Here is a 25,265-nt window from a genome sequence, read left to right as displayed (position 1 = left end):
AGAGAGGCAGGGTGCTTAGAAATACTCTGAGCAAAATACTTTGAGAGGGGAAGGGATGGGAGGGACAGAAATGAGAAGCAGCCATAGAAGGCCAGAGATGGGGTGGAATTGGGACCAAAGCGGTGGGTGGAGGGAGGGAGGAAAAATAAGCGGAATGGGAAGCTCAGAACAGAAGATATAAAGCAAAGTGCCAGCTAGTGAAAATCTTGAGAAAGGATGGTTGGAGGGGGGGACAGACGACTGGGGAGCAGTTGAGAAAAATAGCAATTAGTACTGCTAAAAATAAAGACCAATTTAGAGACAAAGCCAGATACACAGGAGGAAAATAGGACTGCCAGAAAGACAATTCCTCGTAAACCAGATCCTCAAGAAAGTGGGGCTAATGACACCCCGTCTTGGGCTGTTTTGCATAAGAAATGAGATAATAGATTTGAGTGGAGCTGGCCACGCGGAGCAGGTGACAGGCGGCGGGAAAGGAGGAATCAGAAGCAGAGCTCAGTGTGGCCCGATTTCCAGGGTTGATCGCCAAGGCCCTGCCGACAGGTGCACCACGTGAGTGGCGCCCAAAGTTAGGGTCTCCCGCCAGCCGGCGTGCGGGGCAGAGGCATCGCTCTACGCTGAAACCCGAGGGGATCCTACCCTACGGAATTCGCCCGAGGCCGGCCCTTGGAGCCACAAGACCAAGGGCAGGAGGCGCCTAAATTTCGGTGCCCGCGCAGCGCGGCCCGGGAGAGGGCGCCCACCGGCGCGGGCTTGGCTTGCTCCGCCCGCGGACATCGCGGCCCGGGGCCAGGCGACGCCCCCGCTGGCTTTCGCGGCCGTGGGAGGACCCAATGCCCACGGTGTCGGGCAGGCCGGGGAGCGCAGGGATCCTGGAACCCGAGGCAAGAGGGCGAAGGCCGTGGGCTGCACCTGGGCTTTGCAGAACCACGATATCTCAGCTTTCCGGTCTCGGAACCAGGAGGTGACCCTCACCTGCCGCCCAGCAAAAGCGCGCGGAATCTCGAAGCGCAGTGCGCTGGAGGATCCGCGCCCGTTTCTCGGGGCTGCAGGGAAAAGGCGGGAGGCCAGGATGGGCGCTGGAGCTGGGAGCCGGGCACGGCTGGGCTGGGCGGGGCTCGGACGGCATCTCTGGAGAACCCCGCCAGGAGGCGAGGGGTCCCCGGGACGCGCGAGCCGCCCGGGCAAGGCTCCTAAGTCTCGGGCGGCGCGGGCCACTTCCGAGCGAGTGCGCGCCTTCTTGGGCTCTTGGCCGGGCTCTTGGACTCCCGGCGTTTGGGAGTCACCCGGGTGCGCCCTGCCCGCCCAGGCACCCCGGGGCGGGACCACGGGGCTCCCACGGGGGCGGGCCGGTAGGGCGCACTGATCGCGCCACGCGGCGCTTGGCCCGGAGGAGGGCGGCAGGGTGGGGGCCGCGCGCTCCGGGGCGGTGCTGAGCCAGCTCCTCCTCCTCCTCTGGCCTCCTCCTCCTTGTCTTCCTCCGGCTCAGCAGCCGCGCAGCCCGGCTGCTCCTCCTTCCTCCCCGGGGTGCTCGCGGCGATGTTTAACCGCGCCGTGAGTCGACTGAGCAGGAAGCGGCCGCCGTCAGGTAAGCGGTTTCCAGGGCTCCGCGGGCTGGGGATTGGGGCGCCCCCAGGGGCCGCGATGAGCCGCCCGGGCTGGTGCTGCCTGCCCCCACCTCCCCGGGCATCCTTCCCTCCTGCCCGGGGTCGGGTGCGGCTCAGCGATGCCCCGGGCAGGACGCGCCACTTCTCCCTGCTCTGTCCAGCGTCCCCGCGGTCCCAGTCTCGGCGGGAGCGCTGAGTCCCGAGACGCGCGTTGGGGAGGAAGTTTGTCTGAAAGGAGGAACAACAGCCGTTTTCTTCTTAGTGATGGTCTGGGAGAAAAAGGAGATCCAAAACACCTCCAAACTTTGCAGGTAGCATGGGCTCTAGATTCCGAAAGCAGAACGGAGTTCTGGAGGTCTTCGCCTCCGCTGCGGTCGTTGGTGCGCAGCGCGGAGCCCGCGGAAGGCACGCCCGGACCCGGGGCATCCAACTGGGCGGCCAGGCCTGGGTTGCAGGGCGTCTTCGGTTCTGCGCCGAGGAGCCGAAATGTAGGGCGGAGAAGGATGGTGAATACCGGGTGAAGGGCGCATCTGCAGTTCGCGCCAGGAAACAACAGACGTTACAAAGGATTCAGCTTGGCTGTCGCTCTGGACCAGCCTGTCACTCTGGACCAACCACAGTTGGGAGCGTTTCGATAGGACGAAGAGCTTGTGGTGAAGATGAAACCATGTCCTTGATTCCAACCATCTCACCCTTTTTGTTTCTTGCAGCTCAGCCCCTTTTAGCGCTCCAGGTGGGACCTAGTGAATTCTCTCTTCACCCTTAGGACAACCCATTGAGATAGGCATTGTCCTCAGCCCTCGCCACCAGGCAGCTGATAGGTAACTTGCTCCAAGTCACACTTAGGTGATGGAGAATCTTTCAAACCCAGCTCAGCCTGACTCTGGGGTTCAGAGGCTTTTCTGCCACCTCCCACTCCAAGAGTCGCTTCTGCTGGTACCAAGAGGGTCTGTACATGTTGGCCCCTATCTTTTTTTCACCTCGTGTCTTATTTTATGAGGGACACTGTGGTTAAGAGGATGAGTTGAAAGTAGATCGACTCAGTCCAAGTCCCACCTCCACTAGGAGGTACACTGCTGCTGCTGCTAAGTCGCTTCAGTCGTTTCCCACTCTGTGAGACCCCAGAGATGGCAGCCCACCAGGCACCCCCACCCTGGATTCCCAGGCAAGAATACTGGAGTGGGTTGCCATTTCCTTCTCCAATGCATGCATGCATGCTAAGTTGCTTCAATCGTGTCCAACTCTGTGTGACCCCATGGACAGCAGCCCACCAGGCTCCTCCGTCCACGGGATTCTCCAGGCAAGAATATTGGAGTGGGTTGCCATTTCCTTCTCCAACTAGGTGCACTATCTCTGTGCAGACAAGGATCTGCGGGATGGCGATAAAATACCCCTCCTTAAACGCTGAATTGAAACTGCTTTCCCATCCATCATATTTTGCAAATTATTCCCTCTAATATTGAGAACAACTCAAAGTAGGACTCCATAGAGTTATTGTAAATTGCTTATATTAGTGTTAGTATTAGGGGTCATGTAAACTTTTCTGTGTTGCCTGTGAGTCAAAGGCTTTCCCTGTTGGGTGTTTGCTTTGAAAGTGATAGTCACTCAGTTGTGTCTGACTCTGTGCGACCCCATGGACTGTAGCCCACCAGGCTTCTCTGTCCATAGAATTCTCCAGGCAAGAATGCTGGACTGGGTAGTCATTTTTTTCTCCAAGGGATCTCCCCGACCCAGGGATCAAACCCAGGTCTCCTGCATTGCAAGCAGATTCTTTACTGTCTGAACTATTCGATTTAGCCATTCCCTGTTGTTGGATGTTCACAGGCCAAAGGAGTGGTGCTCAGAGCCTGGAGTCTAAAGTTACTTACACCCCTGGTTCCTACCCTGACTCTAGCCTTCAGCTGCCTTGAGCAAGTTACTTGACCTCAGAGCCATTGCTAAATGGGAAATTTGGGACCTGGTTGCTAAACCATAGGTAGCTTGAAATTGGCTATTTTAGTGGCTATTTCCACCATGGAAATCAGCAGATGTTAAAAATCACGTGTTTTTTTTTTTTTTTTTTTTAATTCTAGGAGAGCTGCTGTCCATACTTAGTGTCCATTTTCCCATCTGTACAGTGGGTTTCATAGAGTTGTGGAACTAAATATACAAAAGCATATATATGTATATATATATGAAGTCTCCAGTACAGTGCCTGGCATAACTGAGGATAATGGTTAGCTGTTATCTTTTCCACCTTTTTCCTATTATAAATAGAGCTGCTTTGAACATCCCTGCACAGGTCCGTTTTGGGGTGAAGTCTTCCAAATAGAACAAGCGAATTATGGATCACACATGGTTTTAGGGTGCTGTTGCATATGTGCAGATTGTACCCCAGAAAGACTGGGGGCAGTTTTAGGGATACCAGTGAAGTGTACCTCTTTCAGAGTAACACATTTTAAGGCTGATGAAATGTGGTTAGGTCACTGATAGAAAGATCAATAGGTACAAATCGTGGATTGGTGTTAAATGTCTGGCTTCCAGGAGCCTGGTTTCTTTATGATTTTTAGGTTTAACGTCTGTCTCTGGGTAGGAAAGGACAAATGAGCCTCTGCAAGTTTGGTCATCACCACCCAGCAGTGAGAAAGGGGGAATGTGGGCCCTGAGGCAAAGGCACTGGGAAGCCAGCCAAGTGATCCAGGGGACTGTGGACTGAACTTTTTTTTTTTTTTCTTTTTTGGTGATTCTGAATTATTTTCCTAAAGTGGCTGTCCAAATTGTATAAGCATCTAGCCTCACAAAAACTCGATCCATCCCTGCTGGACCCTGACTCAGACCTGGCTGCAGTCCTGCCTCCCAGCTCCTTTTACTCCAAACCTTTTCTGTTTTTCCACAAAATCTAATTGGAGACCATGTCTTTAAACTGAGGTTTGGCACTCCCAACCCTTAATTCCAAGTTTCGAAGTGTGATTCAAAGTGTGAATGTTCTCCTTTCTGAGGTTTATCAAAGTGTGTTCATGAACCACAAGGGGGTGGGGGTGGTCTGATAAAATGCAGCTTTCCAGGCCATGACCCAGACCCCTCCCCTGTCTGATTCTGTCTTGAGCACCCAAGGTGGGATGGAGTGTTGGCTGCATTTTTGACAAGCGCTCAGTTGGTTCTTAGGCTACTGAAGTGTGAGGAACCCTGGATGATTCCCTGCACCCACGCTGCCCCCCACGATGACTTGTGACGTTGATGGTACCTGGGATGCTCTTCACTTGAAAAAAAAAAAGCCAAAGCCATAGCCTTCCACCGCCCTGTGTGACCAGAACAGGACTGAACCACCGGGGGAATTCCCCACCCAGCCCCGAGCCTGTTATACATTATCCCATTAAACCTCTGGGACCAGCTGCAGATTTATTGCTGGGCTTAAGTTTTTATTTAAAGATGACAGTTGACATAACAATTTAATGTCTTTGTTATAACACTCCAACAGCAGGACTGGGTTGGCTGCTGGGGGAAATCTTCCCTGCAGAACATCACTGGGCTGGCCTGTGGGCTCAGAGAGAAGGAAGGAGACAGAGAGGACGGGCTGGGAGAGGGGCATCATTTATACATGCGTGTTCCACACCGGCTGAGTCCTCAGTGCCAACTCTGAACATGGGCACGAGCAGCTTGCACGCTGGTGGGTGCCAGGCGCTCGGGGTGCTTTACTTGTCTTCACAGACTTTGTATTGGAACCGATGTGTTTTTTTTTCCCCTCGCTGTTAGAAATTGTGGAAACTAGGCAGGTGCTGGGCTGGGCCATGTCCTCGGGTTTCCTGGGTGAACTGAGTCACTTCCCTCCCTGGGGTTGAGTAATCCCCCTTGGGCTCCTGCTGCTGGGCTCTGGGAACTTGCTGTTTAAACTGTACTAAATTTACTCCCACCCATTTCATCTGCTTCCCCCAGATAGCTCTCCAGGGCAGCAACCCCGGGGGTGGCAGTGGGGGTCAGAGGGGCCCACGTGGGCGACAGCAGCGGCTCCTCGATAAGAGCTGTCAGGAGGCGTTCACTGGGGCAAAACAGTGCCTTGCAGGCTTCCGGGGACCAGTTTCCCTCCCGAGCAAGTACCCTGCTCTCGAGGGCCCAGTGCCTGTGGTTCGGTTCTGCTGCCCCTGGTCTGGGGTGCTCTCAGGGAACCCCTCATCTGGCCTGCCTTCTCTCCCGGTGCCCCCATCCCCAGCTCTGCTCCTGGGTGGCTGGACATCCCCCCGCCTCTGACCTGTGTCCTCCCAGAACTCCAGGAGACCCACTCTTCCAGACCTCCTGCCTCCCTCTCTCTCAGCACCAGAAACACAGCCTGTCCATCTTGTTTCTGCTTGAACAGCGCAGAGACCGTCAAGGGACAGGGACAGTCTGGAGCCGCCTATTTGAGAAGGACTCAGAGCTCTGACCCGAGCCCAGAGCTGCTGGCGTGACCTCACGCAGTATCCATTTTGTCCTCTTAGCTCACCTGTATTAATACTGAGAGTGAGTGTGATGCGCTGGCTTTTCTTTTTCCTTCCCTGCCTCCCTGTTGCCTTGCTTCACATCCTTCCTTCCTTCTTTCTGTCTCTCCCTCTCCAATCAGGACATTAAAAGCCAACAACACCACCATCAACCGTCTTGCAGTTCAGTTCAGTCACTCAGTCATGTCTGACTCTCTGTGACCCCATGAACCGCAGCACGCCAGGCCTCCCTGTCCATCACCCGAAGTGATGGGGGAGACTCCCGGAGTCCACCCGAACTAATGTCCATTGAGTCGATAATGCCATCCTACCATCTCATCCTCTGTCATCCCTTTCTCCTCCTGCCTTCAATCTTTCCCAACATCAGGGTCTTTTCAAATGAGTCAGCTCTTCATATCAGGTGGCCAAAATATTGGAGTTTCAGCTTCCAGCATCAGTCCTTCCAATGAACACCCAGGACTGATCTCCTTTAGGATGGACTGGTTTTATCATCCCACATGTCTTTATCATCCCACAAATGAAGGATGTTTCAACACCCCCAATAGTAGGAAAGATACAATCTCATGTAAAGAACTGTCCTGATAACAAGAATCTTCTAGAGGCTGTTGCTTCTAGTGAGAGGCTCTGGGTTGTTGAGGGACAGGGAAGATAGGAAGACCTGTCCCACTGTAGCTCTTGTCTTTTGTACCGTGTAAATAAATGCATTTATTTACTTAAAAAAGACAACCCCAGACTGCCCTTACTTGGTCAACACAGCTCACTTTGGTAAATATTTCCTCCTGCTCATTCTCATTCCTTCATGGACCAGTGAAGAAAATTTCATGCAGTGTGTGGCAAGGCAGGCAGTGGCCATCAGGGAATGCCTGGCCTTATCTTCTCTGTCAATTTTAAGTTCCCTGAGAAAAAGGGCCTGCCTTTTATTTCTTGCATCTTACTCAGCCCTTCCCTTTGAAGCCTTTGCAGCCAGACAGCCTAGGGTTGAGTCCTAGCTCATCTAGCTCCTGGCTTGCTCCTCTGCTTGTCTTGGTTTCCTCATCTGTAATGGGCCAGTGATGGACCCAGGCTCCAAGGGTTGTGGTCGGGTTGAGACGGGAGGTAATCGGTGTTCAGTACGTGCCGGATCTTTGTACAACCATCATCCTCCTTTCTGCCTTACCCTCCACCCCAACAATCTATCAGAAAACTGTTATCACTGTAAATCTATACATGAAGGCCAAGCACTGTGTACCCTGAGGGAGACACAACTGTTACTCTCAAGAAATACACAGTCTACCCTACTGACACTGGAGGGAAAAAGTTGCTTATTTGCCCAAATGTAGGGGCCGGGGTTGAGGGTGGGCCTGCCCTGTGGCTCAGTCGGTAAAGAATCTGCCTGTAATGCAGGAGACCAGAGTTTGATCCGTGAGTCAGGAAGATCCTCTGGAGAAGGAAATGGCAGCCCACTCCAGTATTCTTGCCTGGAGAATCCCAGGGACAGAGCAGCCTGGAGGGCTACAGTATGTGGTCACAAGAGTTGGACGCAATTTAGGGGCTAAACCACCACCTGGGGCCAGGGGAGAGCGAGGGCACATTTCTGCATAAATGTCTAGTCCCCTGATGCTGGGAAAGATTGAGAGCAGGAGGAGAAGGGGGCGACAGAGAATGAGATGGTTGGATGGCATCACCGACTCAATGGACGTGAGTTTGAGCCAACTCCGGGAGACAGTAAAGGACAGGGAAGTCTGGCGTGCTGAAGTCCAGGGGGTCGCAGAGAGTCGGACATGACTTAGCGACTGAACAATAACTCGTTCCAGAGGAAACACAGGGGCTTCTGGAAAGTGAGAAAAAACACTGTCAGGGTCTTTACTTTCACCTCCAGAACTGGGCTCTTGGGGAGTTTTTATTTTTTCTGGGCTTTTGCCTAGAAAGTGAGGACTCTAAGAGGCTACGAATAACAGTCTGGCGTTCTTATTTCCTTCCCTCTGGTAGAAACTGGAAACCAGTGGCCATCTGTTGTTTAGTCCACTCAAAAGAGGATGTTGAGGCTTGTTTTTCCTCCGGCCCCAAGGGTGCTCAGGAGCCCCGTAGCCCCTGCTCGTCTTGTACAACGTGTCTCTGAGAAGACGGCGGAGTGTGGGGCTGCGTGGACGTCCCCAGGCGGACCCCAGGGCATGGCACGTAAGGAGGGTTCCCATCCCTGGAGCTGATATGCCCTCCACTTAGCCATCGCTGGGTGCTGGCAGGCAAAGTAGGGTCGGGGTGTGTGTGGTGCAGTCACAGGTACACAGGGGGCCTTTTTGGGGGTCGTCGAGCACTTGACTTTTTGAGGCTTCAGAACTCGTGGGAAAATGCCAATGAGGCCTTTTCTGAGCTGACCTCTCCAGTCTGTGGGCCTGCTCTGGTCTTTGATGCTTTCTATTAGTACGATTATTTCAAAACGTTTTTATTTTTATTTTCTGCTAATGGCAGTTCATGCAATCCTCCCCACCAAGGGAATTGCATGCCTGAGGGTCGTTATTCTCAGAAGCTAGATACTGGAGCCGACAAACACTTAAGGAATATTTAGATAGAGGATTTCCATGACCCAGTTTCTCTGGAGCCTTCCATGGATCACCAATTTTAAAAACAGATTCTCCGCTTCTAAGCTGGGATGACTTTAAAAAAAAATGTAATGTTTGGCGTGATGTAGGTGATACAAGGATTTGAATAAATTCTGTGGGGTGTGTACTTTCCCTGCGTATTTTAAAGGAGTCTAGTGTGTGTGTTTGTGTGTGTATTACCAACCACTTTAGAATTTAGAGCTAATGTTTTTGCCTTTTCCTAGTCTTGAATGTTTATTTTTTAAAAATAAGCTGTGCATTTGGTGGGGAGGGGGTGCCTTTGACAAACCCTTTAAGGATGTAAGTTGACTCTGCTGTTGAGGAAGCTGGATATTGAGATTTTACTAAAATCTTTGGCTTGGGGAAATTGTCTCAGGATCATTACTCAGACTTTCCTGTAGACTAATAGCAAGAATTTATACTGTAAGCACTCGGTTGTGGTGAATGTTAGAGATGCCTTTTGAATGTGGATTTCCAAGGAATTAATGTCTGGAGAAGGTCTCTGGTAGATATGACATCATAGCATCTATAAATAATGCATCCCAGAATATGCTACAGGCAACCAGCCTCAGGCCTCTGCACCTGGGTGCTGCACTGGCTTTGCAATATTAGCTTTTACTGAAGTCAGAGACTGCACTGAACAGCGCCAACGGAAATGAAGCATATGCCCATTGTATTTACGTGCTGGATGATTCTGGCCCAGTCGTGTGTGGGATTTTGTCTGCGAGGAGTTAGACTCTTAGTTTCACTGTCTTCTCCCACATAATTGTTACCATTCTTTTCAAGGCTGGCATGTTCTGGCCTCTGTGAGGGTGAAGATCAGCAGATATCAAAAATAAAGATGGCAGTTGAGCCAGTGGCAAATGGTGTGTTGTGCTTTGGAGCCAAGGCTCCCTGGGCTTGGACCATGAGTCCCCATTTTCAAAGCTGGGTGACCCTTGCAGTTAGTGTGCCTCAGTTTCCTCATCTGTGATGTGGGAATAATCAGAGGGTCATTGTGAGAACAAGATGGTTTAACCTATGGAAAAAGCTCAGAATAGCTAGTGCCCAGCATGCTGTGAATAATTTTTAAGTGTAATGGTTACTACTGCTGCTGCTAAGTCGCTTCAGTCATGTCCTACTCTGTGCGACCCCAGAGACAGCAGCCCACCAGGCTCCCCTATCCCTGGGATTCTCCAGGCAAGAACACTGGAGTGGGTTGCCATTTCCTTCTCCAATGCATGAAAGTGAAAAGTGAAAGTGAAGTCACTCAGTCTTGTCCGACTCCTAGCAACCCCATGGACTGCAGCCTACCAGGCTCCTCCGTCCATGGGATTTTCCAGGCAAGAGTACTGGAGTGGTGCCATTGCCTTCTCCGATGGTTACTACTAACCCATGATAAACTCATCTGAAGATGAATTTCTTGAAAAGTAAGTATTGTGCCTGCAAAAATCTGAAAAGCTAAAATACTTTGAAGAGCCCAGGAGGTAAAAAACCTATTTTTTTCATTGCAAAAATGCTTTGCAGCTGATCTAAATGACAGCAAGTGTGCAGAGCTGAACAAAATTGAAACAAACAAATGTTATCACCAGCAGTTCTTTACTAACTTGAGTGGTCCTAAAGCTGCTAGATAGATAGGTTTAACTTTTTTCCTCCTGTGCTTTTTTTTTTTTTTTTTTGACTGTGCCCTGTGGCATCTTAGTTCTCAGACCAGTGATCGAACGCATGCCTCCTCCAGTGGGAGCACTGGACCGCCAGGGAAGTCCCTCTCCCTGTCCTTTCCAAACCTACCTTCTTGTGTCATCCATCTGAAATGGACACTTTTGTCAATGAAAAAGGAAAGAAGAGTGTTGGACCCTTGTGTTTCCAAGTGCTAGGGACTGGGAAGGAACTGGGAAGCTGGGCACCCTTGTTATAGTTGCTCAGTCGTGTCTGGCTCTGGGCAGCCCTATGGACCGCAGTCCACCAGGCTCCTCTGTCCCTGGGATTCTCCAGGCAAGAATACTGGAGTGGGTTGCCATGTCCTCCTCTAGGGGATCTTCCCAAGGGGGATTGAACCCTCTGCTCCGGCCACATCTCCTGCATTCCAGGTGGATTCTTTACCGCTGGGTTTTGCTTTATTCTTAAGCTCAGAAGTATTCTGATTGCTATGAAGAAAGGTTATTTCTTTCTCCTGGACATCACTGGATGATTGTAACATTTACAGTGAACCAAGTTGTCTTAGGAAGTCCTTACTTGTATGCATTGGAAAATAGTGGAAGTCTCCTTGTACAGAGGCTCCCGAGGAACGGAAGTGCCTCAGGTGATGAGGCAGTCTCTAGGGCAGTGCCAAAGGGAGTGGACCTCTGCCAGGCTCATTGGAAGCTGGGGATAATGACTTGGAAAAGAGAGACACCATTAAGTGAATGGAGTTTGCAAATGTAGCTCTAACTAGAGCTATCTATGTATATTGATACAATCAAGAAGGATTTTTTTTTTTTTTTGAGGCAGAGGCCTTAATCAAAATTGAAAGACAATCGGGAAGTCTTTGCAAAATTTGAACCAATATTTCTGGAGAAGTGAAAACACATGACGGTAGAGTGTGAGTAGAAGATTCTTATAGTAAGGACTGTTAGGGCAGAAGGTGAGCAAAAAAGCAAGAAGGATCCAAGGTTCCAAAAAATTAAAAAAAAAAAAAAGCAAGAAGGAATTTTTCTTTATCCAGGGCATGAAAGCCAGAAGGCAGTAACCATGGTTATGGGGGTACTTACCGTATCTCGGTGTGCTTTCTGAGCTAGCCCTAAGAATTCTATGCCTTTTGTAACAGTGTCAGCCATAGATGTATTTCACAATGTCGATGGAAGGGAACTGGTAGTCCAGGAGGGAACTGAAAGGAAGGGTCACCCATTTGCAAACTCCTGTATTCTGAGGAACCCTGGGGTTCCAAGGAGGTGGTCCTGGTGGGGACAATTGCCTGTACATTTAAGTCCCAATACTGGTTCCATCCAGCAGTTCCTTAGCTGGGTCACCTTCCCCTCTGGACCTTTATGTCTCAGTCTATTAAATTAGGAGACTAGATCAGATGAGTGGGTTTTGAGCTGTAAAACTTTTTGTCAAGTGGCACAGAAAGCTGACCCAGAAACCTAATGTGCAAAGTGAGTAGAGTATGAAATGAAACAGGGGAGGGAGGAAGCGATTGGCTCACGGTGTCTCATAATACAGCTACCTTATCTCTCAGTTAACCAGAAGATCTAGTTAACGAGAGCACTCCGTTGGCTAAATGGGAATCCACCAACCATATTTACTTGCAAGACTGTGAAACTGTGAAAGCCCAAATGTGGTTTCATGTAGTATTGAAAAGAATGTCATAGAGTTTTGGAATCACCACAGGCCAAGGTTGAAACCTTATAGACAAAGGAGTTGTTCTGCCATGGCAAGAGAAAGTTCTGGCTGCCTACGTTTATTCCTGGAACAGCAAATTGTGTCTCTAATTTATTTACTTAAGAGAAAACCTGCTGGGGAAGTGGAGAAAACCATCAAACTGTATTCTTCGGGCAGAGAACAGAGAGTAAATTTGTGAAATGCTTGGCAGAATGAACCCTGCTGCAGAATTCCTTATGATAATGATCTTTTAATTTGATTTATACTTCATTGGGAAGAAACACAGTGTTCAGAAGCTTGCCATTTTAGCATTTGCAAAGACAGCAGAGAACTAATTTAATATCCACGAACTGGAGATTCACTTCAGAGAAGCATCAGGTCCATTTGTGATGTTTGAGTCAGTTTGCCTCTCAAAGGAGTGGCTTTGTCCCAAACAATTCTCTTACTCCGTCACCAAAGTGTATTGCTTCCAGTTTATTTAGCCTAGTGGCAAGATGCTGGGAGAACGCAAATCTCTGCTGTTCACAGACATGAACCTGTGTTGACCCCCAGTAATGCATGAGAGATCATGGAAGCGGAGGTACTTCAAAGTTCACTGTATTCTGGGTGCAACTTTCCTCTAAAAGCATTTGAAACCATATGGCCCCCTAGCTGCCTGCAGCAATTAATATTCGTAAGACTTTTAAGATTTATCCTTATTTTAAAATGATTTGTTTTGCCGATTCCTTGCAGCAATCCCCAACCTTTTTGGCACCAGGGACCGGTTTTGTGGAAGACAATTTTTCCATGGACCGGAGTGGTGAGGGGATGGTTTCCGGATGATTCAAGCGCATTACAGTTATGATGCACTCTATTTTTATTACATCAGCTCCACCTCAGATCACCAGGCATTAGGTCCCGGAGGCTGGGGAGCCCTGATTTAAAGTTTGTTTCCTCCCAGCTTCAAACTTTTCTTTAGAGAGACATAACTATACTTTGAAAAAAAAGCAATGAAAAAAGAAGTGTTAGTTATAAAAATATTCACTTGACAGATCATACTTTTAAGGAAGCAGAGAGAAGAACTAGTATTTCTTGAGGGTCCACTGTGAGCATCTAGTTACCTAATGAGTTTCCTTCTTTAAGCCTTACGATAACCCCGAGGGATGTGGAGATTATCTTCATCTTGCAGAGAGCTTTGCCCATGTTCACATATTAATAGTTCAAGGGCTTCCCTGGTGGCTCAGTGGCAAAGAATCTGCCTGCAATGCAGGAGATGCAGGTTCGATCCCTGAGTTGGGAAGATCCCCTGGAGGAGGAAATGGCAACCTACGCCAGTTTTCTTGCTGAGTCAATCCCATGGACAGAGGAACCTGGCCAGCTCCAGTCCTCGGGGTCGCGAAGAGTTGGACACAAGTGAGGGGCTCATCCAGGCACGTAGTTCAAATTGGCCAAAATGGCTTTGGAACCTGGACCCATCCGAAGCGACATTCCGTGGTTTTTCCCTTGACTCCAGGGAGGGGCCAAGTGAGATGAGATGTGTGTGCTATTGCTTCCTCCCTCAGGCAAGTAGCCGGAGTGTGTTAACTGGAGGTGCCAGTCCCCTTTCCTTTAATCAAGAGGCTCTTTTTGGAGGCAACAGTAAGAGAGTGCATGAGCTGGGCACGTGCAGTCATTAACTCATTTAGTCTTTATCCATTGTGCCAGGGTGATGCCGAGCCATACTGGAGACTGAGAGGCACAGGAAAAGTCAGTTATAACGACTCTGTCTTTAGTATTTGTTCATTATGGAATTTTTTGCATTAATTTTGTTTTTTCAATATATTTTTGCATGAAAATCTCTTTTATCTGATGCCTGAGTTTTGTGGCATCCCCTTAAAATTTGCAGCTGTGTCCATTGTCTCCCTTTCCCCACCTTAGTCCCAACTCTGGTACTTTTTTTATGTGCCAGGCAATGAGCTCCCTCCTGAGATACAAGATCAAGACACAGAGGAGCTTTCAGACTAGTGAGAGCCGACTGTGCAAACAGTCACAACACAGCAGGGTAATTACAAGACTGCGCACAGAAAGCAATGGGGACGAGTTGCCGTTGATTCAAGGTCCCTGGAAGGAGGGCTTGAGGGAGATCTGAAGGCTGCCTGTGGGTCGGCCAGTGGATATGTGGGTGGCGGAAGGATGTATGGGGAGTGTTGGAAAGTGACAAGTCCCTTCTTGACTCTGAGCCTCAGTTTTCTGCATCTGTAAAATGGAATGGTAGCACCCACTTCATAAGGTTGTTGTCAAGAATGAATGAATGAATGAATTCCCTGTGTTAGCCCAGAGAGTAGATTCTGGTGTATAACCTGATACTGTGTCTTAGTCACAGTGGTGGTGATGATGATGAAAATAATGCTCCTTATAAGATGACAGTATCTTTGGATCACATACACAGTCTCTGAACTTTGCTTTGCAGACATCCACGACAGTGATGGGAGCTCCAGCAGCAGCCACCAGACCCCCAAGAGCACAGCCAAATGGGCCTCTTCCCTGGAGAATCTGCTTGAAGACCCAGAAGGCGTGAAAAGATTTAGGGTGTGCCTTTTTCCTTGTTGACCGGAAATGACACACCACACAAAGAAGTTTAGAAGCCTGTAGGGGAAACACAGGCCAGTTTTTGATACTGTCCATCCCAACTTGAGAGAAAGAACTTCTCACCTGTCATGACCAACATGGGAATGCTTTCCCGGGTGCTCATGGACCAGCACTGAGGGGCTTGCACTGACTGTGTCTGGTTTTTATATAACTGGGAGGGGTGGGGGATGGGGAAGAGGTACTGTGCCCACTGGCAGAATCTGCAAAGAATTTCCAGCTCCGTGACACCTAGGAGGGGGTGGTCAGGGTCTCCCTGACATGAAGGTTTGTTCTCTTGTGTGTTGGGGCTTCTCAGGATACACTGCTCATAGAGTGAAAGAGCTGGACAACAGCTGGTAAAGTGAAGCTGAACTCAAAGGAGGACAGGCGGGTGGGGAAATGTCAGGACTACCTAAAATGGCCTCCAGAAACCCCAGGTGTCAGAAGAACTTGTAAATTTCAAGAATGCCTGTATCTGCCTGAGTCCCACTGACTTCTGTCTTTAGCCCTGGGTCAGGCCATCAAAAGCCATCATGCTGTTGATTCCCTTTGCAGACTCCAGGGAGCGGGTGGCAGCCATCCCGGGACACAAGGCCTTTGTAAGCACCATCTAGATCTTGGGGAGAAAACTTTTCCATGCACATTAGGATAGCTGGCTGTGCCACTGACCCCCAACATCTGCCGAAAGAAAGCACACCTCCAACTTAAAATAGTTTTCATTGTGGCGTTTTTAGACATGCTTAATATGTTTTCTTTTCTTTTGTTTAAAAAAAAATGAGCCTGATTTTAGAGGAATGTACTTTGTTTAAACACTGTCTGGAAGGAGCTAATATATCTTCCACTTTAATTTACTTTTTGGTAATTTATTGTTAGTTGAGAACTGTTGAGTAGATTCCTGCTCCATTTTTACACTTCTTCACAATGTTAAAACCATTAAGTTCGAATGCATATGAAATTCTAGCTTTAATATTAAGCATAACTCTGTTTTGGGGTGGAGCTTTTACAGAGTGAATGAACGTGCTCATTTGTCGAATTTTGACTTATCACTTCTTGACGGGAAATGTGTTATTTGTTTCTTTGTTTTTTAAGTAGAATACTGTTTGATATTTTTTTCTTCTCTTCATCCATAGGAATTTTTAAAAAAGGAATTCAGTGAAGAAAATGTTTTATTTTGGCTAGCATGTGAAGATTTTAAGAAAACACAAGATAAAAAGCAGGTACTTCTTTCATTCTGTAACCATGTTCTTGCTAACTTTTTTCTTTCTTTATAAAGTTACAATTGCCTTTCCAATAAATTTTGAAATTGCCAACAGAAATCTGAACCATATTGGATTTAGGGGAGGACTTAAGATTCAGAATAGCTTACCTTGTGTTGATCAAATATTAACCATTTTTAAAAGAGTGTGTGAATCTATTTTCAAATGGACAGATATTTAAAGTAAAAATAACGATTTAAGTCACTGAGAGTCTGTCATCGAGTATGATTTTATTTTTCATGAATAATTTATGTGAACGCTCCCTCCGGGGCTTGGCACGTTGGTGTTTTGTACGGACATCGTAAAGCAGATACGTGGTGATAAAAGCACAAGGCGCATCAGATGGACCGTCAATTATTCAATCTATCTTTACAAAACATCTTGTAGTTGGCAGGCATCCCACATAGAAAGCTTCTGACCGTTCTCCTGGGTGAATATGTGCTCTTTGCAGGAGGTAGTCTTTAATTCCAATGTCAGCCGGATTTTCTGCCACTGAAGGTTGGGTGTCAGGGGAGGTGGAGGAGATTCTGGGCAAGGAGGCTTGTGGATTGGATGTGTTTACAAGGCTCGTGCTTGTGTCTTTCTAAGAGGCTCATGGCTAAATGCCTACATGCATGCATGCTAAGTGGCTTCAGTTGTGTCTGACTCTTTGCAAGCCTATGGACCTATGGCCCACCAGGCTCCTCTGTCCATGGGATTTTCCAGGCAAGAATACTGGAGTGGGATGCCATTTTCTCCTCCAGGGTATCTTCTGGTAATAATGTGCATGAAGAAGGTTTTTGGTGTGAGGCTGTAGGGAGTGGTGGGATTGGGGCATTAGGGGGTGGCCTGTCCTGCCTCCAGGGGCTGGTTGTTTAGCTGACTTTGGCAGCAAATGCCTTGGGGTCTCTGGCTGTCTAAGCTTTCCCTGCCTTGGGTTCTACCCACTTAGGTCTTCACTTGCCCCAGAACCCTGAGGGACCTTGCTTCTTAGGGCATCTTCTCCCATCTTCAGTCCAACCGCTGCCTGTTTTTCCAGAGAAGCTGGATGTTTGGTTTCTTATGTGAAACCACCCAATCTTATAAATGATGGAACTAATTTTAAAAAAATGTAAAACCTTTCCTGCCAAACAAAACATAGCCATGGGCAGATGTGGCTTGTGGGCTGCCAGTTTTTAAGCCTCTGGCTCCAAAAAGCTGGAATCCATGAAGCCAGAAGCCATTATGTGTTTGCAGAAAATATCTGTCATTGGTTTATTCAAAGGCTTTTCTGCCTCAGACACTCTTTCCCCAAGATGGAGTGGTGTGGCCTTTGTTCCACGCCTTCCCTTCTGCAGGGGCAAGGATAGATGGATTCTGAGATTCCTGGAGCTGGAATTCCCAGGTCAGCCCAGAAAGCTATCCTGGGCATGATCCTTGACGTTGGCTTCCTTGTTGCTTCTCCCCCCGGATGACTTTGCCTGAGCACTTTGGGCTTCCCTGGTGGCTCAGATGGTAAAGAATCTGCCTGCAATGCAGGAAACCTGGGTTGCATCCCTGGGGCAGGAAGATCCCCTGGAGAACGGAATGGCAACCCATTCCAGTATTGTTGCCTGGAGAATCCCATGGACGGAGGAGCCTGGTGAGCTACGGTCCTGGGATGGCAAAGAGTCAGACACGACTGAACGACTAACACTTGGGTGTTGTCTCACCCATAGCTTTCCTTGGTCGCCAGCACCCAGCCCAGAGCCCAGGGGCCACTGTTGATAAATGCTGACCTGAGCAATGGATTCATGTGGCCCCACCCTAAAGCCCTCGCTCAGAGTCAAGCGGACAGATGGCCGTTCTTCTGCCTCAGTTTGTATGTTGGAGGTGCGAGGGGCTGACCAGTCAGCCAGCTGCTCCTCTATATTGCAAACCAGGCAGCGGAGGTCCCTGCACGGCTGAGCTGGGACTTGAACCTGCCTCCCGAGCCTCCCAGGTGTCCCTGCCCATGACGCTGACAAGCCCTTCCATTCAGTTGAGTTTGCCAGACCTCCGCAGCGCACCTGCTCAGGGCCAGGCCTTGTAGAAAGCATGGGCAACGTGCGGGGACAAGACAGCCGAGCCTCTTTAGGGAACAGACCCCGAGAGCGGAAGCTGCCTGCTCACCAAGCCTTTGCAAGTGCGACGAGCCCAGAAATGGGAAGTGCAGGTTCCGTGGGAGCACAGGCAGTCGGTGTTGGGCAGGGCTCTGGGGAAGTGACTCTTCAGCTGACACCTCAGTGGAGTCTGGGGATGGGGGTGGATGGAGTGTTCCCAGAAGAGGGCACAGCCTGTGGGGAGGAAGGCCTGGAGAGAAGAGCTGAAGGAAGACCAGGCAGCAGGAGGCTAGTGTTTGGGGGTGGGCTGGCTTTGCTGTGCCTGTTTGCACGTTGTGCTGGGAGGGAGGTGGGGTCATGGCCGGAGAACCCGGGCACCAAGGTAAAGACTGGAAAGCCATGGGCTGGGGGTGCACGGGCCCATCCAGCTCCTACAGCCAGAGCCTCCAGAATCCAGCAGCCCCTCTCTGCACCCCCAGCCCTGACACCCAGGGTTTCTGTCCTGAGGTCTGGATGTTGCTTCAGGGCAGTGAATGCTGCCTTGCCCATCAGCTGCCTGCGGATGTGGATGGCTCTGGGACAGACGGTGCATCCCATCCGGGAAGCCCGTGGGGTCCACACCTCCTTCCCGGTCATCACACTCAGCATCCTGACCGTTCCCCCTCCTTCCCAGACACCGGGGCTGCGGTCTGAGAGGTTAGGCTGTGGCTCGCCCACGGCCCCCCAGGCTCAGTGCAGAGCCGGGAATGCAGCCCGGCTCTCTCTCCAGACTGTCTTGCGGGTCCGGCCGCAGGGAAGTAAAACCAGAACTAAGTTCTGCTTCACTAATTTTAAGATGCAGAGGAGGACATGGCCCAGGGAGAAGTCAGCCCAACTGCATTTCACAATCGGACTCGTCACGTCTGAGCCGGCAGGGAGTTTGTTGACTGTCTGTCTCTACCGTGAACTAAGGCCGTTCTAAGATGGAGGCTGGTCTCACCTTTGCCTGGTTTAAATTGGACCTGTGCTGGGTGTTGTTTTCGTTCTTTTACTATCATGATCCAGTCAGATGGCTCCATAAGCTCTTACCAACTTACCTGGTACTTTGTATTTATTTATCTCCTGTGCAGTTTGGCTTTCCCTTTATCATGAGGGCTCTCTAAGGTTGGCGAGCTTTGTTTGTCTCCTATCCCAAGCCTAGGATGGTCCCTGGCTCACTGGGTCCTCCCTGATCTCCACTCAGGTCAGCTGACCCCTGAGGACCCACGATGGGCAGGATCCTGGCCTCCCTGCTCACCTTGAGCAGCAGTCACAGTTTTAGGGGTAGACTTGAGAGAGGGGCGTGCTCTCTGTTCTTCTGGGGTTTGACTTCTCAGAAACTCCAAACAGTGGACCCATGCTGTGCCTTCACTGCCTTCCCTGGTCTGTGCTTTGCCCCCTGGCAGGCAGGAAAGCAACCCTTTAGTTTGGGAGGGTCTCAGCGCTCTGTTTATGGTGGGGGGTGCTGGGGCTTTAGGAAGTTGGGAGGTGATGCCTGACCCCCTCCCGTCTCGGGGTTCCTGAGGGTTGTAACTGCCACGTGTTCCTATTCTGCAGACAGCTTTCAGAGCTGTTCTCTCCCTTGGCAATTTCTTTATGGTTTGACATTTTTCTATAAAGGGCCTCTTCCCCGTGAGTTAGCATGGGAGATACATCTACCTATCTGAAAAAGCTCCAAGAAGGTGTTTGTTCTTTGGCTATCCCTCATTCATTCATTCATTTTTACATTCATTCATCAGCACATGTATAAAGGGCCTATTTACTATGTGACAGTGATTGAAATGGATACAGCAGCTCCTACAGATTTGTAAAAACCAAACTGAGTGGGGGTGGGGAAGTGGTGGGGTGGTGCAAGATTTCTAATAATCAAAGCTCTGAGAGCAACTTGCACTGGTATTTAAATGTAACAAACAGTACCTTGCCTTTTTATAGTGGTTTAGAGTTAACCAGAGGGAGGGGTCTATAAAAGAAGAGTGAAGTCGCTCAGTCTTCTCCGACTCTTTGCGACCCCATGGACTGTAGCCCACCAGGTTCCTCTGTCCACGGAATTTTCTAGGCAAGAGTACTGGAGTGGGTTGCCATTTCCTTCTCCAGGGGATCTTCGTGTTTATTAATTTTATTATATTTAACACTAAAACTTGATCCAGGATTTTAGTGTTTGGTGTTCTTATTTAAAGTAACCATAAGGGTCTTCCTAAAAAGACTAACACATCGTCTTCTTTATTAAATATATATATATATATATATTGTTTAAAGATCCAAAAGTGCTCCTTATGTGAAGCTCATTCACCTCACAAGTGAATGGAGTATGAAGGTTTCATTCCCGTCAGCCCTCAGGAGCCTCCAGATTTCCCTCTCTCTCTGGTTTTGGGCTGTGTCTTTCTGATCTTTGACAAGGACTTGGCTGGGTCCAGGCAGGAGCGGATAGGAGCTCAGCGGCTCATAGTGTGGTCTGGGGCCCGGTGCGGGCCTGGCCTACATCTCCACCCCGTCCTGGCTCACTTCATCATTCCCCAATATCTTCTCCTCATGTCTTTTCACCATTACTATGAGTTTCTACTTACTTTATAGCCCTGTCTACGGCATTTTCATTATTAAAACTCTATTGTGTATTGTTTGCTACTAAGCCAAAGAAGATGCTACGATTACATTTTTTTTTCCTTCTTGGATCATTTTTTAAAATTTCTTTCTTTATTATTTACGGCTGCACTGGGTCTTGCTTGCTACTTGTAGGCTTTCTCCGGTCACAGCGAGGGGGGCTACTCTCTTGAGCGTGGGCACAGCAGATGAGGAGCACGGACTCAGCTTCCCCGGGGCATGTGGGATCTTCCCGGACCAGGGATCGAACCTGTGTTCCCTGTATTGCCAGGTGGATTTTTAACCACTGGGCCACCAGGGAAGTCCCTGGACTATTTTCTGCTTTTCTTCTTTTTATACTTTCTAGTAGCCTGTGAAATGCTTCTTGTTATGATGTGACTCAGGCATCTCGTCATCTCTGTAGTCCGGGTTCCCCTGGGAGCCCTTCCTGGGGCCCTCAGACCACAGCTCCCACCCAGATGTTCCCAGGCCTTTCTTCGCTGCCATTGGCCACTCCCTTTGCCCCTCTCCTGCCATCTGGACCCAGGCCCTCGCTTGTCCTGAGTCCCTTCCTCATCTTAATGGAGCAAGACCAGTCATAACTTCTTGAGAAAGGGCACACAGCAGGTAGACCTTTAAAGATCTTATTGAGTGAAAATGTTAATTGTTTTCCTATTGTCCCGCTTCAAGGGTAATCCGACAGGGCATAAAATTGAATTCCAGGTTAAAACTCATTCAGAACTTGGAAGCCATTGTCCCATTATCTTCCATTTTTGTTACGAATCCGTGTGTTACATGTAAGCTGTTTTGTTTTCTTTGCTTTTTCTCTCCAGAATGACTTAAGGCCCTCTTTTCATCACCAGTATTCTAAAGCTGTACAGTCAGAGGCTTGGGAGCAGGGCGAGGTGCATTCATTGTATGGGACATTTTCTGGAGCCTTTTCATCTGGAAATTTGTAGTTCTGGGAAATGTTCTCGTATTTTTATTATCATTATTTTTTTTGAAACTTCTTTCCTTCCGTTCTCTCTGGTTTCTCTCCCAATGATGGCCCTCCTCCTCTGGACTGAGTCTTTAGTTTCCTCGTCTTTCCCTCTGAGCTTTTCATCTTTGTACCTTTCAGTTCCTACATTTTCTCTTGGAGATTTCAACTTTATCTTTAAATCTTTCTATGGAATTTTTTCCGCTTCTGTTTTCTATAGACCGGGGCCCTCTCGTCCTGGTGGTGGCAAGCCTGATAGGCTTATAAACTGAACATATTTCCATTGAGCTGGGTTGGGAGAAATTTGCTGCGTGTCTGTATGCGGATTTTCAGTTAACCCTTGTATTCAGTTTTGCATCTCTTCCTTTCCCTCCTGCCTTTCTCTGTCTTCAAGAGAAGAAAACTCCAGGCTGGGGGGTGGGGGTGGTAGGTGGGTGGGGAGGGAGGAGATGACTGCTCAGCGCTGGGGGTCAGAACCTGGGGGTCTCACGGCTTCTTCCTGCTGCCCTCTTCATCCCTCCCGCCTGGGTTCCCAGATGCCCTTGAGTCCCTGCCATGTGAGGATGCTACTTTGCACCTCCACAAACTTGCAGGGCCTAGGTTTCCTCCTGCTGCTGTCTGCCGTGTCGTTCACTGTTCCTCCAGCTGCCTTCTTTCCTGAGCCCCTTCTCAGAAGTTATCTCGAATCGTTCACTTGACCTTTTCCTTGCCTCAGTCTCTGTCTGAAGCTGATAGTAACACAGGTAGTGCGTGGCTCGATCTTTGCCTTTTCTTATTGTCCTGTCCCATTGTCCGTCTCTGGCAGAGTGATGGGAACATCAGGGGAGGGGCTGACGGAGGCCAGGTGAGCAGGACGCAGTGACAGGCAGGGTGCAGAGATGAGTGGGGTGTTAGGGGATCACCACCCCCAGGTTCCTGCAGTGGATACAGGGAGACCCCCCCAGGCCAGAAGGGGACCATTCCTTTCCTTGGTTCTAGGTGTGAGATGTCTGTGGGATATCTAATCCCACAATTCTAGACACCAGTTATCTGCATGGTAAGTTGCTTGGGGCAGAGGAATGGGCTGGAATCTTGGAAGACCATGTGGTTAGGAAAGTGGTCAGACTAGGGCCAAGCTTAGGAAACCCCAGAATTTGCAGGGGTGGGGGGGACAGAGGGACGGGAGCTGGCAAAGGAGACAGAAGCAGCGAGGTGTTGGAGAATCCCGAGAGGGCAATGGGGGTGAGCAGGGTGGGGGCCTGGAGAGCGGCCCTGGAGAGCGAAGAAGGATGTCAGTGAGCCAGTGGGAGGGCAGGAGCCAGGGATGGGGGAGCAGGTGGAAGGGAGAAAGTGGAGACAGAAAGTGCACTTGCGCTTTCTTTTGAGATGTTTCAGTGAGAAGTCATTAACTACAGGGGCATGTGGAGTAAAAGCTTTTATTTCTCCCAGTGGATAAAGTTAAAGCACACTTACTAATGAGGGAGAGAAGCCAGAACGTCCAGAGCAGTGCTCATCTGCACTATGGTCTGCGAATGCCTTTGCCTTTGTTCTGGGTCGATTTCTCTTTCTGGGGCTGATGATACTCAAGTGAGTTTGCTTCTCCTAAAAGTGCACTTGCTGGGAGCGGCATTTGAGTGCTCACGTTGCTCTTGGCTGATGCGCTGCCGGGCTGGGAGGAAGGCCCTGGGCAGAGGGGCTAGGGACCGTGTCTGGGAGGCAGACCTGGCTACACATGGCTTCTAATGGGGGTCTTCAGGTTGATACCTGGAGTCATCACCTGCACCCAGGGGTGATCCTTTTCCAGCACCTTCTGGGGCAGGATTGGGAGTCAGGCGTGGCTGCTGTCCATGGCGGTGCAGATGCTCTGGTGGAGGCTGGAATGACTGGAAGAGAGTGGCCAGCCATCCTTCCACATCATACCCTGGGTCCTAGACCCCGGGGGCCCCCACCAGTGGGGGATGGTCTCACCCTGTCCCGACAGGAACTAGAATAGGGTTAACCACGCTCTGGAAAATATCCCCAAATAACTCGAGAGACCCGCTTCTTCTTTTTTGTTATGCGTCCTCGACGTGGACACCAGGCCTTCCTGTGACCAACTTGTGGTCAGCAGTCTCAGGGTTTCCCTTCTCAGTCACGCTTCCTACCCCAGCCAGATAAGCTTTGCCCATGAAGCTGTCACCCTGAGCCATCAGCCAGAGATGAGGGTGGCCCACGTCCAGGCACCTCAGGGACCCTGCACTCTTCGACAGATGCTCGGGGTAGTTGCAGACACACGGTGGGGCTGAGAGGCCCGAGGTCTGTATACCTACAGGCGTCCCCCACAAACCTGCTTCCTGCTCTCCCTCCACCCCCACCTCTAAGCCTCAAGCTACTCAGTACACTTCTTCTTTTCAGAACCACCCAAGACAGCCTGGATCCATCTGGAAAATGTGTATGTGTGTGTGAGTGAATATTTAAGGGGGAGGGGAGGCCTAAAGCCATTTCTTCTTCTAGGGCCCTACATGGAGTTTGCTAATCTGACTGGTTAAAAGTCTGCTTTTATGAATTATCGTTGAAACAGGAAGTGGTTTTCCAAAAACGTTCCTTTCTGACAGAATGGGGGTGGTGGGAGGGAGGCTCAGAGCTTCCTGAAATGAGTGGGTCTTGGAGGGGTGTGTGGCCCCAATGCAGAGGCCCCCTGGGTCTCCTCGATGGCCTCCTGGCCTGTCCCCCCAACAGCCATGTTACCTTAAGGCTCCCACCTGGGTGGTCTTCCCGCACTTCTAGCCAAAGTTTTCCTTCTGGGGGATGGGAGATGGGTCAGACCTCCTTTTCATGGGATCTTTTGTCTGCTAGTCCCCGGAACCAAAAGAAGTGAAAGGATTGCTTTTGTCCTCCTTTCAGCACCAAGTGTTGAAGCCTTCCGGTGGTTTCTATGAGCCCAAAGGGTTTTCAGAGCCTGGGGTTACCTAGGCCAAATCCTGCAGCATGCAGGACCCCAGGTGGGCTATCTAGAGAGAGTGGAGTTTTCCACATAGACCCTGAGAAGCCCCTGACTTCCTGTGCAAATCATAGCTCCGTAGCTCCATTTCTGAGGCTTTTATTGTCTGGCTACCTCTGTAGGGTGGGTTACTCCTGAGGCTCTAATGTTTGGAGAAACAGCCTTGTGCGGGGTGAGCACAGGAAGTCAGAGAGCAGACAGCCTTCAGAGGATGTCCTGCAGGACCCTCGCATGGAGACCTGCTGTTTGTAAGACAAAGCGTTTGCCATCATTGGAAAAGACCCTGATGCTGGGAAAGATTGAAGGCAGGAGGAGAAGGGGATGACAGAGGATGAGATGGTTGGATGGCATCACTGACTCGATGGACATGAGTTTGAGCAAGCTCCGGGAGTTGGTGATAGACAGGGAAGCCTGGCGTGCTGCAGTCCATGGGGTCGCAAACAGTCAGACACAACTGAGAGACTGAACAACACATTCCTGCACTAGTCACTGCTGGCTTTTGGTGCGGCCTGAGTGCAGGTGTGCATACCTTTTCCAACCCTGCTGACAAGCCCTCCCAGGGCAGTGCCTATTTAGGGCTGATGCCTTCTGGCCTGACTGCACTTGGGGTTCAGGGCAGGCGGCAGTGTTCTATCTCTTGCTAACGCTCATCTCTAGTTCTGGGGAAAAAACCCCAGTCCTGCAGGGCTGACAGTGCATCACCGGGGGCAGGGAGGGGGCAGATAATGTATGTCACAGGTGTGAAACTGAGCAGAAACGCAAGGCTCGGGAGTCAGATCATCCCATGTCTCTCTGCAGGCTTCATGGATAAGCCATATCACCCCTCCTGGCCTCTGTGTCCCCATCAGGGACATGGCAGCAACAGGAAGACGGCA

At 49.9% G+C, this 25,265-nt stretch overlaps 1 protein-coding gene across 1 annotated transcript in view; it reads left to right on the top strand.

Moving 5' to 3' along the window:
• The first annotated feature begins 737 nt into the window (after positions 1–737).
• Positions 738–25,265, top strand: part of RGS10 (regulator of G protein signaling 10) — a 41,534-nt gene continuing 17,006 nt past the window's right edge. The window contains exons 1-4 of the mRNA XM_070780928.1: positions 738–964; positions 1,490–1,588; positions 14,405–14,523; positions 15,693–15,779. Coding sequence (XP_070637029.1) covers positions 1,540–1,588; positions 14,405–14,523; positions 15,693–15,779 — 255 coding nt within the window. The 5' untranslated portion in view covers positions 738–964; positions 1,490–1,539. The remainder of the gene's footprint in view (positions 965–1,489; positions 1,589–14,404; positions 14,524–15,692; positions 15,780–25,265) is intronic.

The sequence above is a fragment of the Bos indicus genome, chromosome 26 (assembly GCF_029378745.1).
Source record: "Bos indicus isolate NIAB-ARS_2022 breed Sahiwal x Tharparkar chromosome 26, NIAB-ARS_B.indTharparkar_mat_pri_1.0, whole genome shotgun sequence".
NCBI lineage: Eukaryota > Metazoa > Chordata > Mammalia > Artiodactyla > Bovidae > Bos > Bos indicus.
This window is presented reverse-complemented; position numbering and strand designations above follow the sequence as displayed.